This window comes from Rhineura floridana, chromosome 11 (assembly GCF_030035675.1).
Source record: "Rhineura floridana isolate rRhiFlo1 chromosome 11, rRhiFlo1.hap2, whole genome shotgun sequence".
Taxonomy (NCBI): domain Eukaryota; kingdom Metazoa; phylum Chordata; class Lepidosauria; order Squamata; family Rhineuridae; genus Rhineura; species Rhineura floridana.
Genome location: NC_084490.1, coordinates 54112432 through 54128637, shown reverse-complemented (window position 1 = coordinate 54128637; position 16206 = coordinate 54112432). Strand labels below are relative to the sequence as shown.

General features: G+C 42.2%; 2 protein-coding genes across 2 annotated transcripts in view; both read left to right on the top strand.

Moving 5' to 3' along the window:
- ITGB3 (integrin subunit beta 3) overlaps window positions 1-5747 on the top strand; it is a 63018-nt gene extending 57271 nt beyond the window's left edge. Inside the window, exons 14-15 of the mRNA XM_061590894.1 lie at window positions 753-919; window positions 1605-5747. Coding sequence (XP_061446878.1) covers window positions 753-919; window positions 1605-1673 — 236 coding nt within the window. The 3' untranslated portion in view covers window positions 1674-5747. The remainder of the gene's footprint in view (window positions 1-752; window positions 920-1604) is intronic.
- Window positions 5748-9388: 3641 nt separating this feature from the next.
- LOC133368037 (uncharacterized) overlaps window positions 9389-16206 on the top strand; it is a 36754-nt gene continuing 29936 nt past the window's right edge. The window contains exons 1-4 of the mRNA XM_061592118.1: window positions 9389-9417; window positions 11246-11752; window positions 12825-13025; window positions 15105-15204. Coding sequence (XP_061448102.1) covers window positions 9389-9417; window positions 11246-11752; window positions 12825-13025; window positions 15105-15204 — 837 coding nt within the window. The remainder of the gene's footprint in view (window positions 9418-11245; window positions 11753-12824; window positions 13026-15104; window positions 15205-16206) is intronic.

The window sequence follows — 16206 nt, the reverse complement described above, 5'->3', positions numbered from 1 at the left end:
TAGTAGTAAACCTGGATTAGAGAGAATGTAAGCATAAGATAAGAACTAGGCTGAGACAAAAGACAAAAGGTGTTCCATGATAATCTTTTGTCAGAATCTGACAAAAGCCTTTCTTTTGATGATTACACCAAAGGTATTCGCTCTTCCTTCTCAAGGCTAAAGCAGATCTCACCTAAAATGCCCCCCTTAGTCAGGCTGAGCCTTTAGCAAATGGGCCCAGGAGAAGTGCTTCTCAAAAACTTCATAGAGCTGATTCACACATTGATTCACACATGCATGTCCAGCTGTTGATGACTAGCAGCAGAATATGTAGACAAACTCCACTGAAAAGTGTGGTAATTGGAAGCCGTGATGGATCATTCACACATGAAAGTCATTACTTGATGTTGCAGTCATGAAGGGATGTTGAGCATGCATGTGTGAACCAAAACCTTAAGCTGGCTGCAAAAGGCCATTTATCACTACCCCCTGCTGCAAAATAGGACCATCCCTCAATCCAGACTTTCATAACCAGAAGCAGAGAGCAAGAATCCTGAGGATGCACTTATAGAGCAAATGCATCTGGTGAATCAAGCAAGGGGGCCACTCCCATATCAGATGACAATTATTGCTGTTCCTCTTCAGATCTCCTTTGGCATAGCAGCTCAAGCAAGTGTGGATGTGGGTATGGGTTTGGGGAGGGCGGTGAATATACCACAGCGGGAAATATAGGAAGCTTCACAGCTCTGTTTAATGACATGTCTCTCTTGTAGACTGTCCTAAGGGGCCTGACATCCTGGTAGTTCTCCTTTCGGTGACTGGAGCCATCTTGCTTATTGGTTTGGCTACCCTGCTCATCTGGAAACTGCTTATAACTATCCACGACCGGCGGGAGTTTGCCAAATTTGAAGAAGAGCGGGCCAGGGCCAGATGGGACACGGTGAGAACTATAAGAATGATGTGATGGGCCAGAGAAAAACCCTACAACATTTCTCCTACAGAGAAGGGGGAGCATCTTGTAGTGATCCTTATTTCAGCTTCCATACTCCAGCATTCCTAATTTTGACTGTAGGTCATCCACATGACCAATTTAATTGGTTTATACCAGTTTTTAAACTAGATCATATGGAGAAACAATGTGGGTATCACTAACTCACATTTACTCCATGTCTCCCCAGCAGCATGCCATTGAAAAAACATTATTATTAGACATCATTGCAATTAGCATTTCCTGCCCCTTGCTCTGCTTCATTGGCTAATGCCTCCAGGGGATGGGAGAGAAACACTAATACAATGATGGCATGTCATGTTCTCAAATACATGCTACTGGGAAATTATAATGGGATGCATCTCCCCATATCATGTGTTTTGGGTGTGTGACAGCTTCCTCAAAGAAACCTGTGATTGCAGTTTTGGTGAGAACAGTGAGAGTCCTGCCCCGTAATTAGAGATTGCAAACCCCCTCTCACAGAATAACATTTGTCTGGGATCACTGGGGTGAGAGAATGACAGTTAAACCAGTTAAGTCTATAGCACAAACACAACCTTTGACAATGGCCTATTAATTGGCAGATACAGGATATGGTTTGTTCTGACTCCTTTGCACTACTGTTTTTCTGTTGCAGGCCAACAACCCATTGTACAAGGGAGCTACCTCCACCTTCACCAACATCACTTACCGGGGAAATTCATGAAGGAAGACAAGGCTTTACAGGGCCTTCCCTGCTCAAGTTTACAGAACAATCTGTGTTGTGCTGGCATGTGTGTTGTGGGGTGTGTGTGTGTGCTGTTGCTCACATTGTTCAAGAGCCTTTGCTTTGTGTTGTTCCACTATCACGTGAGAATGACTGCACTATGATTATTTCAAGATTCTCTGTTTACCTCAGCTCATCTACTACTGTGGGCTGGACCCGTACACTGAAGGAGAAAGCAGGCCTCTCTCATCAGTGGGAACAGCATTGTACAACTCGGGGGGGGGGAGAGTCACAGGACACTCTAGTTTAATAAAATTAAGGGGCAGGAATGTTGAGGTACATAATCTAAAAGGGTTTTACTAGTGGAGTGAGGGTTCAGAAACAAACTTCACCAATTCAGATTACCTGAGCTGATTGCTAACTGAACCCAAACTCCCTCTGAAGTTTCAGGCCTGGCTTGAAATGGCACAGCTAATGAAATCTATCTCTTGCTGTTGCCAGCCTTTTCCCCTTTTCATCCAAATTTGCCAGTCAGTGGCTCAAGTGGCCATGGGAAAACTTTGCTGCAGGGCCTCCATCATGCCTTAGGCATTGCTTGCCATCATTCCTGCTACAAGGATCCATTGGAGATATAGTTACCACGGACCCCGACTCCTAGTTGAAAAGCTTTCAGAAAGGGGGACTGGGAACTCATTGTGGGAATTATGGAGTCCCATGGCCCTGTAGTGCCGCTGATACAGTTGTGAACATGATGGGGCTGAACTTCAGAAATAGAAAGTACTTTGAGGAAAAAAATATTTTCAGAACCCATTCCAAACAACTAGTTTTTACTGTACTAGAAGAAAGTATTGCATATTGTTTTTAGAATATACCTCTTGTCATCCTTATCCCCATAGATCTCTGGTGTTTAATTTCTAGAAAAGAGATGCTGTTGCGTATTCAAGCTTGCCTGGACATTTTGTGACCCTCCCTAATCATTCATAGGTATGTGAAGGGCTCAGTTTGGTAAAGAAAAAAAGGCACCCTGCATATGCCTGAAAGTACTTCTTACATTATAATCTCACATGTTCTAGGCTGAGCTTCTGGCTCAAATTAAGCCCTGGATAGTGCTTCACACAACATTCCTCACCTTTGAATGTATGGCTACAGACCCACTTGATCATATTGGGGTGGGTTTGAGCAAGGGCCATAGTTCATTGGTAGAACATTTCTTTTGCATACAAATGGTCTCTGGTTTAATCTACAGCATTTTGGTTAAAAGGATGTTATGTAGCAATGCTGGAGAAGACCTCTCTCTCTAATAAGACTTGGGAAAGTTGCTTCCAGTCAGAGTGAATAATAGCAGGCCTAATGGCCCAGTAGCTTGGCTCAGGTATCTTCATAGGCTCATTTGTACCACATAAAGCAGGAATCCCCTTATCAAGATGTGTTATATGTCTCTGAATTGTCATTGTCCCCCGTGCTCCACAATCCTCAGATGTTCCCCCTGTAGGTAAGTTCTTCTCACCTCCTGCTTTTCACTCAGGGAACCAAAGATTCACCTTAAGGAGATGAGACATCAGTGTCCTGAGTGACCTAAAATATTTTCCTCAGGTTTTTTGAAGGAGGTTGGGAATGTGCTGAAGCAGCCTGGCTAATGAAACCCTCATTGCCCAATACAGATAGCCAAATTCCCCCATCCAAATTGGGCTGTGAACTATTCTGATAGACTCAGGTATTTTCACAATTGGCCATCCTCACGGTGGGGGGCGGGGAGACTCTCAAAAGCCATTGTGGCTGCTTGACCTGAGACCTGTGATGATTTAAAGGAGTGGGAGCAGCAGCAATCTAAATCTCCTTCCTCTGATTCCCACTCCACTGCTCACACCAGTGCTTCTGTCACCCTATGCTTCCCACATACATGCTGGTTGCAGCAGTCAAAGTGTTGTACATTTCTGTCACAAACTCCTTACTCTGGAATTAAGAAAAGGAAGCTCAGTGCTGCAATTAACACAATCTTTTGGGAGTGACAATTGGGGATGTGCTAGAATTCCACCCAATTCAGATTTGGTATTGAATTTTCCATTTGGTACTGAATTTTCCTAAGTCGTTGAGGATCAGATTTTAATGTAGTGAGTTTCCACTGCTGTTTTTGAAAATGGACTTTTCTTTAAAATATCTGCATCTAAAATATCAATTTTAAGAATGAACAGTTATCAATATTTCCTTTTAAAATATGGATATTTCCTTCAAAAATATATTAATACCAATATTTTGTCCAAGTGAAAAAAACACCCATGAATTGGTAAAAGCAGCATTTAGCAGATCAAGAATGAACTCGAATTGATGCCAGCCTGTTTGGTTGATGGAATTTTTCAAACTGGCACCAGCCAATAGATCCCATCCCTAGGAATACAGGTTTACTATCAGAAGGTGAGTTCACTCAGTAGTAGGGATCCAGTGCCTGGTGCCACTTCAAAAGCATTCTGTCAACCTAACAGGCTGGTATAGATTTGAGTTTGTTCTTTGTCCACTATCTGCTGCTTTTACCAATGGGTTTTTGTCCCTTCCAAAACTATTGATATTTTGAAAGGAAATATCAATAAAGGAAAGAAAATATAAATAAAATTATTATTCTTAATATTGTTATTTTGGATTTTAAAAATGTTTTCAAAAATAGCTGCAGAAAATCACTACATAAAAATCCCATCTGCAGTGATAGAAAATAAGCAAATTAATGGAAAATTCAGTACTAAATCCATATTGAATGGAATTCTAGCACATCCCTATGCAGTATCAATGTCAAGTTACTCCTTTTCCATTCATACAAGAGATTTATCCTCTCAGATTTTCCAACCTCCCCCCCCTACCATTCCACATGCCCTCTTCCAGCTTTGTTATCAACTGGTATGGATTTATGGAAGGAAGGAGAGGTGCCAGGAAGTGGGGCTGGGATCAGAGGGGCAGGGCTGTGTAAATTTGGTGGAAAACAAGTCTGCTGTGGCAATAATGTAATGAAGTCAAGACTGTGGTACACATAAATAAAATCAAATTGATTCAGCCCACAAATTTGGCTTGCTTGTCTTATTCATTTGTCTGTTTTTTGCTTTTAACCCATTGACAGCTTTAATACAACACAAATTGTTGCTGAAGAAATAAAAATTCTGAAGCAAATCTAAATATTCTACAAACTAAATAATAAGTGGATTGGACTACTTTCCAATGAGGAAATACTACAGTTTTGAGGGGGAAATGGGTTGTGAGCATGATCGAGGGTTATAAAATTATAAATGGATAGAAGAGGGTTTTTTTCCACAATACTGGGAGGCAGGATTACCCAGTGAAATTGCTCAGCGAAATCTGGGATAAAACATAAACCATTCTCAGTTTTACAGCAGGGCAGGTCTAATCTTCAGAAAGAAACATGAGGCAGTATTAAATACTCTAATCTACTGATTGCTAGACTGGCCTGTGCTTATCATTGTAAATGCAGAGATCTTCAAAACAAGAATGCCTGGGGAAATTGTGGGATAATCTATTATTTACACTGATAGCATTCTGTGAATCTTCAAATGCATTTGAACTTGTTAATGAAATATGGACCACATTCGTTGTTTTTATAAAGAACTTTTTGCAACTAAGTTATGGCCAATTTGAACCCTATGTAGAAGGTAATCATCTGCCTATTGTAAACTTATTTTATGTTACAGAAAGGTGGCTTTTATATGGAGCATTTGTCTTTCCCCCTATGTTTTGATATTTATATCAAATCTTTAATAGCTTTATAATAGACAAAAGGATGAACTGGCCAAAATAGTACTGGACAGAATCAATAGACAAAAGGAAGTGTTGGAGCAACAGTGACATCTAGGGACATTTTGTAGGAGTTCATCAAATACTGTATATATTCAGTAGTCCTCTGTACGGGCACCCAAGAGAGAGATTCTTGAAACCTCTGTTGTCTCAGGGAAGTGGGAATGCCCTTGTAGAATCAATACAATTCTTCCTGAGTGATACTAATGGTTACATGACATACAAAGTGGCTCTTTTTGCGCTTGCTGCGAAAAAGATTAGAACTAGATAAAATTGCTACAAATTGGGAGATTCAGAGTCTTAAACTGAGCTTGCTGATGGTAACTCTGAAATTCTTTTATATTATTTGTTGCAACAGTAATTTGTTCTCTATACTTTTACATACCTCTGTATGTTTTTACGTTTTTAATGTATTTGTCATGGCCTTTGGCTAGTACAATAAATTGACTTGACTTGACTTGAATATTCAGTATTCTACTGTAAAACTATTTGCATAATGCTTTTGAGTATTCAGAGGAGTTTATGTAATATACATACACTTTACCTTACATATAGAATTATTTGTTGATTAAAATATTTATATACCACCTCATAAAATATCAGAGGCGTACAGCAATATAAAAACATTTTTAAAAAATGAAAGCAACAAAAAGCAATCATTAAAATGTCTGGTTACTTAAATAATTTTTTTAACTGCATAGGCCTGTTGGCATAAAAGAAATCTTCAAGAGGTTTCTGAAAACCACAAGGAAGGATGCCTACTAAATCTCTGCTGGAAGAGTGTTCCATAGTATGGACAAATGACACTAAATGCCGGACATCTGGTTGAGGCCAGAAGAATTATACCTTTATAGAATCATATCTGTATGGCAGATAGGGGACAAAAGAGAGCAGCTTGCCTAAGGTCTCCTAAATAAATGTATAGCAAAACAGAGAATCAAAGCAAGGTCTTCTTGTTTTATGACTCATAACACAATCCTATGAGTATTTATGCAGAAGTAAGTCCCGTGTGTCCAATGAAATTTGCTCCAAGGTGAGTGTATAGGATTTCAGCCTCAGTCTGTTAATTACTATGCTATCCTAGCTCTCACAGCAGCTGCTCCTCCACACATCATAAAACATGAAAACTCCTTACCTTTCCATCAAAATCAGTCACAGGTAAAGATGCACTGGCATCTTTTTGTCATTAGAGATGCAATGGCATCTTTTTGTAATCATTTCCTTGTACAAAGATATTAAAACATGTTGGGGACTGTTTATTAAATGACAACTACTTTACCTGTTGCATTGTTCCTCTTATTGGTGCAGCCCTCTTTTGTTGGATGTGCCACAAATGAGCTTGATTTGAATTGGCACATGGGGAACTTTTTTTCAGTCCAAGGGCTGTATGCCCTCGTGGCCAATCCTCCAATGGTGGGCATGGCCAAGAAAAAAAGGTAATGGCAACATCTATGCACAAACCAGACACACACACAGCATGAACACATGCATACACAGAGCACACACATACATCATAGGGGCAAATGGGCCACTGCTACACCAACCTTAGTCTGCTCTCAGCAGCCGCCACCACCCTGCCTTCGCACTTATTACAACCAGCCCAAGGGATGGCACTGTCTGACAGCTTCCTCCTCCTTAGTCTCAGTATTGCTCTTGTAGAACTCAGCAGGGAGAAGGATGGGGACAAAACTAGAATTAGGGGGTTCTGCCTGTTACTGACTCTGGCTCCATCTACTGTTGGCCTTAATGGATTCTGCCAGGACCCCTCCTCCCCCCACCGACTTGCCCTGTAATCATGGGGTGAAGGTGGGATAGAAATAATTATCAATAACTAAATGTTTGTGGGCTAGTAACATTGGTGGGATTTTTGCTAGGCTGCTTAAAAAGAACTGCTCTTACAAGCTTTGCTTCCCAGCATGATTTATTTATTTATTGTATTTATATACTGCCCCATAGCTGAAGCTCTCTGGGCGGTTTACAATAACTAAAAACATTAAAAACAAATACACAAATTTAAAAACACATCTTTTAAAAACAATTTAAAACACAATTTAAAACAATTTAAGAACACATGATAAAATGCCTGGGAGAAGAGGAAAGTCTTGACCTGGCGCTGAAAAGATAACAGTGTTGGCACCAGGCACAGATTGTCAAGAAGATAATTCCATAATTTGGGGGCCACCACTGAAAAGGCCCTCTCCCTTATTGCCAGACTCCCAGCTTCCCTCGGAGTAGGCACCCGGAGGAGGGCCTTGGATGTTGAGCATAGTGTACGGGTGGGTTCGTATTGGGAGAGGCGTTCCATCAGGTATTGTGGTCCCAAGCCGTGTAAGGCTTTATAGGTTAAAACCAGCAACTTGAGTCGAGCTCGGAAACATACAGGCAGCCAGTGCAAGTGGGCCAGAATCGATTTTATATGTTCGGACTGTCTGGTCCCTGTTACCAATCTGGCTGCTGCATTTTGCACAAGCTGCAGTTTCCGAACCGTCTTCAAAGGCAGACCCCATAGACCGCATTGCAGTAATCTAGCTTGGAGGTTACCAGAGCATGGACAACTGAAGCCAGGTTGTCCCTGTCCAGATAGGGGCGTAGCTGGGCCACCAACCAAAGTTGGTAGAAGGCACTCTGTGCCACTGAGGCTACCTGAGCCTCAAGTGACAGAGATGGTTCTAGGAGAACCCCCAAGCTACGAACCTGCTCCTTCAGGGGGAGTGCAACCCCATCCAGGACAGGTTGGACATCCACCATCCAGTCAGAAGAACCACCCACTTGCAGCATCTCAGTCTTGTCTGGATTGAGCCTCAGTTTATTAGCCCTCATCCAGTCCATTGTTGCAGCCAGGCACTGGTTCAGCACGTTGACAGCCTCACCTGAAGAAGATGAAAAGGAGAAATAGAGCTGCATGTCATCAGCATACTGATGGCAACACAGTCCAATGCTCCAGATGACCGCACCCAACGGTTTCATGTAGATGTTGAACAGCATGGGGGACAGAACTGACCCCTGCGGAACCCCATACTGGAGAGTTCAGGGTGCCGAGCAATGTTCCCCAAGCACCACCTTCTGGAGACGACCCACCAAGTAGGAGTGGAACCACCGCCATGCAGTCCCTCCCACTCCCAACTCTGCCAGTCTTCCCAGAAGGATACCATAGTCGATGGTATCGAAAGCCACTGAGAGATCAAGGAGAATCAACAGAGTCACACTCCTCCTGTCTCTCTCCCGGCAAAGGTCATCATACAGGGTGACCAAGGCTGTTTCTGTGCCAGAACCAGGCCTGAAACCCGACTGAAATGGATCCAGCTGCTTGACAGAAACCCACATCTTTTTTGGATAGTTATTTTCTACAACATGGTCTTTGTTTGGATCACCTGCTGCTCTGTGACATCATCAGGCCGGAATCTCTCAAACAGTTGGTATCCAGTCGGTGGTGAAGAAGCTGGCATGGGTGGAGAGTTGCACCTTCGTCTCCCCCAGCTCTCGTGGTCCTCCCTCTACTAGGTCTAAAACCTGAGCTGTCTTTGTGGTCCTTGGAAAAATGGAAGATCTAACTTCCAGCCCTTGCCCCTATTTCTGGTCTTAGCTGTCCGTGCTTCTTGCCTGTCCCTCTCATTCTGAGTCCTCAGACATCACCAACAAGATTAGTAATCCCTGCAGCTTCTTAGCAAGTGAGTTTTGGCATTGAGGGGATTAGAAAAAGGAGAAAATGTGCTCTCTATGCATCTGTTCTTTTTATTTTATTTTTTTCTTCCTCTGGCTCTGATGAAGAGCTGTTGCAGAAGTGAATAATAATTCCTTTTCCACCTCCAGTAAGGACCTTGATGTGACCTTCACCTTTTTCTGTTGACCTTTGACTTTTCAGCTTTGGCTGCCATCTTTGCTAATGTGGAAGGAGTAAATCTCTCTGTTGTAGTTCCTGGAAAATGGACAGCACCATTGACAGTACTGGCAGGTAATAAATAAGAGCATTTGGAGGTTTCTCAGGAAGCAGGGATGTAGTCATCCAGTGTCTTAGGGGTCTTAGACCCCTTACTTTTTTGGGAGTCAGGTCCCAGCAGGGTCCTTATGTCTCCAGCATCCTATGAGCCAATCAGCATGAAAGGGAAATGTGTTAGCCACTGAGAAAAGTCTTCTGACTTGCTTCCTTGTTGTTTCCTGCTGATTGGAGCCAATCAGAGTGAAATGAGTTCCTGTTAGGTCCTACTTCAAAAAGCCAAGTTGTGGAGAGTAAGAATTCTGTAATTGCAGAAGAGGAGACAGTGAATCCTGATGATAGCATCCCATCTACATCATCAAGCAGTTTGGTAGCAGCAGGAGTTAAATGTGTAGACTCTGAATTCAGTAATTCACCCAATTATCTCTGACAGTGAGAAAGGACAGTCAAATGGCCACAGTGACAGAGAAGCAGAAAGCAGTATTCAAATCTGGCAAGAATATTCTATAATCTCGGAAGGGGGTGGGGCTGTGACTATTATGAAAGGACCCTGCACTTCTGAATTTGCCACTACACTATTGATAGCAACATGCCTCTAACTAGGGTTACAAGGTTGCAACCCAGACCTACCAATCTTTCTGACTGAAAATCTCCCTCATTGTGAATTCTGAGACAGGCAGCAAAAACAGGAGGCTTCCACACATGGCTGGTGCGTTACAAACTGGGCAGATTTGCTCTTTCTTTTGGTTCATCTACTGATTAAATGAAGATGCAACAGTAAGCCTGGGATCCTGTTCATTACAGTAGGCTGGGGAGGAGATTTCTCAGTGTAAATACCTGTTCTTGGGAGATACAAGAGGTTATTCTTGGGAAATACGAAAGGTTGGATTGCCCCACCTGTCAGGAAAGGAAGCTGAGCCAGCTTGCAAGGTAATTCCTTTACCAATTATGGGTGTTCTTTCCAGTATAGTTCTTCTTCTGAAGAAGAGAGAGAACCATTCAGCTATCTCTGAACAGCATCAGAGGCAAGATGCTAGACAGGTGATGAGATAGCAGGGAATGAAACTATGAGTAACTGTGACTAAATGCAGTAATATAGAAATAGGAAGAGCACAAGGACAAAATGGAAAAATGCCAAAAGGAGAGGCTATATATTTATGCCAAGTTCCAAGAGTCTCTAAGTACTTCTCACATGTGGCCAGAAAGATGAGCCAAAAAAAGAACAACTGGATCAACACTGCTAGTACAGAGTATCTCCACACACCTACTCCATCTCCCCAAAATATGTAGTTACAGTAAAGAAATTCCTTCTTTTTTACCTCTGGAAGATACAGGAAGGCACTCCAGGATATAGCAAAGTAGTAATATATTACTATTTTTTAATATTTCAGAATTCCAGATTTTAACATTTTTAATCTTAAAATTTAGAATCGGAACACTTTTTTAGAAAAGGAAAAGTGAAACAGCCTGTTGTTTAAAACACATTTAAACCAACAAAACTCATTTAACTGCTGTGTCATGCCTTTACCCCTAAGCCTCTGGGAATTATAGCATGGCGTGAGGATTTTTATTAGAGCTCCCCAGACCTTTCATATCATTGCCATTCCAAAGTTGAGAGCAATGACAGTTAAACAGGTCTGAAACTAATTTTAATGTACAGTGAGTGTACACATTCAAACTTTTGGTAAGCAGATTTGTATTAGGAAATTATTGTTGTTGTTAATTAGTTGTCCATCCTACCAGAGTGTCAAGGGATAGCTGGGGTGCTGTGTGTTACTCAGCTATACCATATTGCTGTATTTTCATCTATGATTGTCACTGGTTTTATATTTTCCCTCATTCACAGCGATCTCCAAGACAAAAATGAGCAGGCTGAAGAGACCAGCATACTGCAAGACCCAAACGAGCAGGCTGAGGAGAGCAGCAGACTCCAAGACCTAAATGAGCGGGCTGAAGACAGCAGCAGACTCCAAGACCCAAACAAGCAGGCTAAGGAGAGCAGCAGACTCCAAGACCTAAATGAGCAGGCTGAGGATAACCACAAACTGCAAGATCGAAACAAGCAGGCTGAAGAGAGCAGCAAAGTTCAGGGGCTAAATGTTGAAGACAGTAAACCTCAAGAGCTAAATGAGCAGGTTGAGGAGAACAAACCACAAAACTTAAATGAGCAGGCGAAAGACAACAAACCTCAAGATCTAAAGGACTGGGCTGAGGAACAAATGAAAATGCCGGAGCAGGAGTGCCCTGATGAGGAGCCTTCCCTGCCTCCTGTCACCAATCTACTGAATACTACTTTGACTGAACTGCAGGGTGAACTCCACAGCTCTCCCACCTCTGAACCCTTGTTGGATGAGTAAGTGGCCCTCTGGCATTTGATTCCATGTCTTCCCTTCACCACCTTTGGCACTGAGCAGAGTCCCCAGTGTTGTCCTTTGTGGCAAGGGATATTCTATATGGATTTACAATGATTTTATTAACTTATTAACTAATTTTATTAACTTTATTAAGAACTGTATTCATTTTACGGATAATTTCTTCTTTTGTGGCTATCTTGCCACAATATCAATACATGGAAGATCTTTAGAAGGATTGACTATTCTTTGCATCAGAGTTTACCACAGAATCCAGTCTGCCCATAGTGTTTTTATCTATGTCTGTGTAAGTAGTCAGACATTCATTCTTACCAGATGAATTGAGTGGTGCTGGGATGAAAATAGCATCCAGATAACTATAACTGGTATAAACTGGCATTGTACCATGTTTACAGTACTCATTTGAAAGTCAAGTTAGGCTGACTAGCCAGATTCAGTCAACTCAGCAGAAAGATTGCAAAATGAAAGGCTAAAGAAATCATGGGGGGGGGAGGAATATGACTGAGGGAATAGACGTTTATAAAATGATGCATGAAGTGGAGAAAGTGGAGAAAAGATATTTTCCCCATTCTTTCAGCTCTCTCCTGATGTACATCATCTATCAGAGTGACCAAGACAAAAACTGGTTTCTCCTTAAGGCAGGTGAACCTTTGGCCCTCTAGCTGTTGCTGAACTATAATTCAGCCCCAGCAAGCATGAGCAATAGCCAGGGATTATGGGAGTTGCAGTTCAGCAACAGCTGGCGGGCCAAGGTTTCTCCACACCTGCTTTAAGTGGATAATAACGTCTGGGGTGGGGAAAGATTGTGTTTCCCTCCCTTCAGGGTTTTCTCAATTGCAGCCCTTTTTCCCTAACATCTAAATCAGCCCTACGTGCTCAAGCTAAACAATCCCCTCATTCACAGCAAATATCAGGATCTAAATAGACAGACTGACGAATAGATGGGGATTGCACCAGAGATGTTATTATTCAGTTTTATCTTAGAGTTTTCATCCATGCCTTGAATTGGGCTTATTCTTTCCCCCTCCCTCCCAACAATATGCTACATGACAGGGCTAAAGACAGAAAACTCCAAGACCTGGAGGAGCAGATTGAGAAAAATATGGAAAGTTTAATGGAGACACCTAAGCAACAGCCTCAGGACAAGAAGGAAAAAGAGCCTTCAATAGCTACTTTCACATATTCACCAGCAAAAACAAGAAAAACGCAGAAGGATGCCATCTCCCATATCTCTACTCACTCCTCTTATGCCAAGTAAGCAAAAGTAAAGTGCTAGGCCTGAAGAGAGCATATGTCTGAGCTCACGAGGATGTCCTTTCTCCTCTATTTTGGGCTAAGATGTGAGTGGGGTTTCCATATTAGGATGCTTCTCAAATGTCCTTTTTGTTTTATGTTATGAAACCCACGGTAGAAACACACTCATTGTTCTGCTGGTTCCCGTACGTCTCCACTTCTCTCATCTGAAAACAGGGACACCCAAAGCTAATCAAACCCTGCCCCTTTTTACTGTACAATCTGGTGGGAGCAGCTTGAATGTGTATGTGTGTGCTTTAAATTCAGCTTCAAAAAGATTTCACAACTGTTCAGCAGACTAACCCGTTCCCCCCTCAGGTGTGGCTAACAGAAAAGCATTGGGGTAGGCATAGTGTCCACAGCCTCATTCAGACTTCCCTCCTCATTCCCCCCCCGTCTTACCACATTTAACCCATCAAGTTATTCAAGTTCTAATGAACACATAAGGCTTTCTGTCAAATATGGCAAGCCTGTCATTGTTATTTTGTTTATGAATCCAGCACTTAGAAGGGTGAAAAACTCAGTGTATGTATAGACTGTGGGGCTGCCTATTTGGCCTGACAGATAGAGATGTAGGGTGAATGAAGGGAGGCAAGAGGGATCCACCTTGTGGCATCCCTCAACAAGAAATTGCCTAGATTGTGGGATGACAGTATAACTGCAAGTATCATAGTAGGCAACAGTCTCAAGAGAGGAACTCTGGGATCACCCAGTTTTCAAACCCAGAAGCAGTTCTGGTTCTCACATTGCCTGCGGTTCTGTCCCCCAACCAGAAGCCCCCTGTGGCACAGACAGCCAAGAATCCATGCCTGACTCTTAGGGCTTTTGGCTCAAGCACTGTTAACACCTAGTACTGAATGAACTTAGGGTAGAGGCACACTTACTGTTGTGCCGATTCCAGTGCATCTCCACCTCTATTTTATGAAAATGGGTGCACATGATACTAGTCAAACTCCCCCTTTTTACTCTAAAACCTGTTCAGATCAGCTCAAGTGTTGTTTTTCTAATTCAGCTTCAGGCAGATTTTGCAACTGATTGGTAGATCAACTGGTTGGCCCTCCAGGTGCAGCCAATGAAAACATTTTGCTGTAGGGCTCAGGCAGAGACAGAGATTGGCTCAACACTTTGCTGTGGGCAATCCTGAAAGGTCTGTGGGGAAGGAAGATATGTCTAGCAGAGGGCAGAATCACTTCAAAATGCAGCCACAAGAACCATTCTCACTGCTTTTGAAGTGACTAGTATACCCACAGCCTTAGACAAATCCCAGAAGGGTAGCTATGTTAAGTCTGTTACAGCAAAACCTACAAAGGCTCTTGTGATACCTTAGTTAATGACTACGTGTTATAGGCTACGTAAGGTTTTATGAACCAGAGTCCAAGTTGTCAGATGCATGAAGTGGTCAATTCAGCTAGTGAAATGAATAGAGAATCTAACTAGAGTGGGTCTCATATTCATTTGACTTTTTCTTGTACTCTCATGTGTCTGCAGAGTAATGTATGTGATATATCTCCTGTGGTGACTCTTGCATTAATAGCCTAGTCTTTAAAGGACTAGGGCTGTTGTTTTTGCTGCAACAGACTAACATGGCTGCCTCTCTGGATTTTTTTTAGTTTAATGTCAAAGAGAGCCAGAGTGTGTCATATCCACACTATACATTTAAAACACATTCAAAGCACATGGCTTTCCGCACAGAATCCTGGGACCTGGAGTTTACCCCTCACAGAGCTACAATTCCCAGCATCCTTAACAAACTACAGTTACTAGGATTCTTTGGGGGAAATCATGTGCTTTAAATTTAAGGTGTAGTTCAGTCTCCACTCTCAACTAGAGGCTATTGGTGATGAATTGACATAGTAATGTAAACTGTAAATAAACTCCTAAAGGGGGAGGGGGGACAGCTTCTTCTTGTAATGATCTAGGCACTCCAAGTATTTATTGGAATTTAGTTCCAAAGTGTCATACTTGTTGATGAAGGAAGGAAGGAAGGAAGGAGAGAGAGACAGCATTCTCTAATGCATCGCTATTTTCCATTTTGCACAGGCCAATGTTCACACAGAATTTGCCAGGGTTTGCAAAGACACCACTTCAGAGACCCTCTTCTCCAAAAGTAAAATCCAAAACAGTTGATACAGCAACACAGGTGAGATGAGACATGACTTCAGCAAGTAAGAGCATAAGGGTCTATATAGCCAACCCAATGCCATGGAAGATTGGTATTCCATAGTGATGCATGACATCATGGCATGTTCACAGTTCAGGAAATCAAACTACATGGGTTAATGCAGTCAAGAAACTGGCAGACAGTATGAAGGTGAAATGTGACTCACAGAATTCAAACACTTAATGATAATCGTTTGGATTGACAACAGTTTTGGGTAAAAGCAAAAGAAACCCTGAAAGTCCAAGAGCAATTTTGGTTCAGCCCTCATTTGAATATGCTTGTACAATCACACAGTCACATGAACATTAAGACATGAATGTATGAACATGCTAAAACAAACACATGTGCATGTATGAGCAAGTGTGCTGAAGCATACACAATAAGTCATGCATCATTAATTGGTTTTCAGGATGCACAGATAAGAGCAGCATATTCACATGCATTACTTGGGTTTAAAGCAGACTAACCTGTGGCCCTGCAGGTGTTGGCCTCCAACTCCCATCAGCCCCAGCCAGCATGGCTAACAGTCAGGGATGATGGGAGCTGTAGTCCAGCAGCCATGCTCTGGAGGGCATCCCTGTTTTAAAGGATGATGTATCATTTCAATCAATGGCCCAAGTATCACCTATGTTTCTCCCCCATCTTGAGCTGTTCACCCCTTAAGTTTTAAACTTTGTATCCTGTAGCTGTGTCTTTTCAGTTTCAGAGTCAGAGAAATCTAGAGGAGTGGTGCCAGAAGCCAAATGTGTTAGGGTGGGCATCAGCACAGATAAGAGAGTAAACACAGAGACGTTTTCAATCCCAATCTAGACCAATGCAAGTAGCAGGCACGGGGAGCAGAGCCACAGCAGATAATAAAGGGTTAATTGTTTAATCCATGAACCCCAGTCTATTCTGAAACCCTAATCTGATTCATTTATTACAGAGTTTGTCTTCCTTTATCCTACATACATTAAGGGCAACAACACTTTTGTCTGCAAC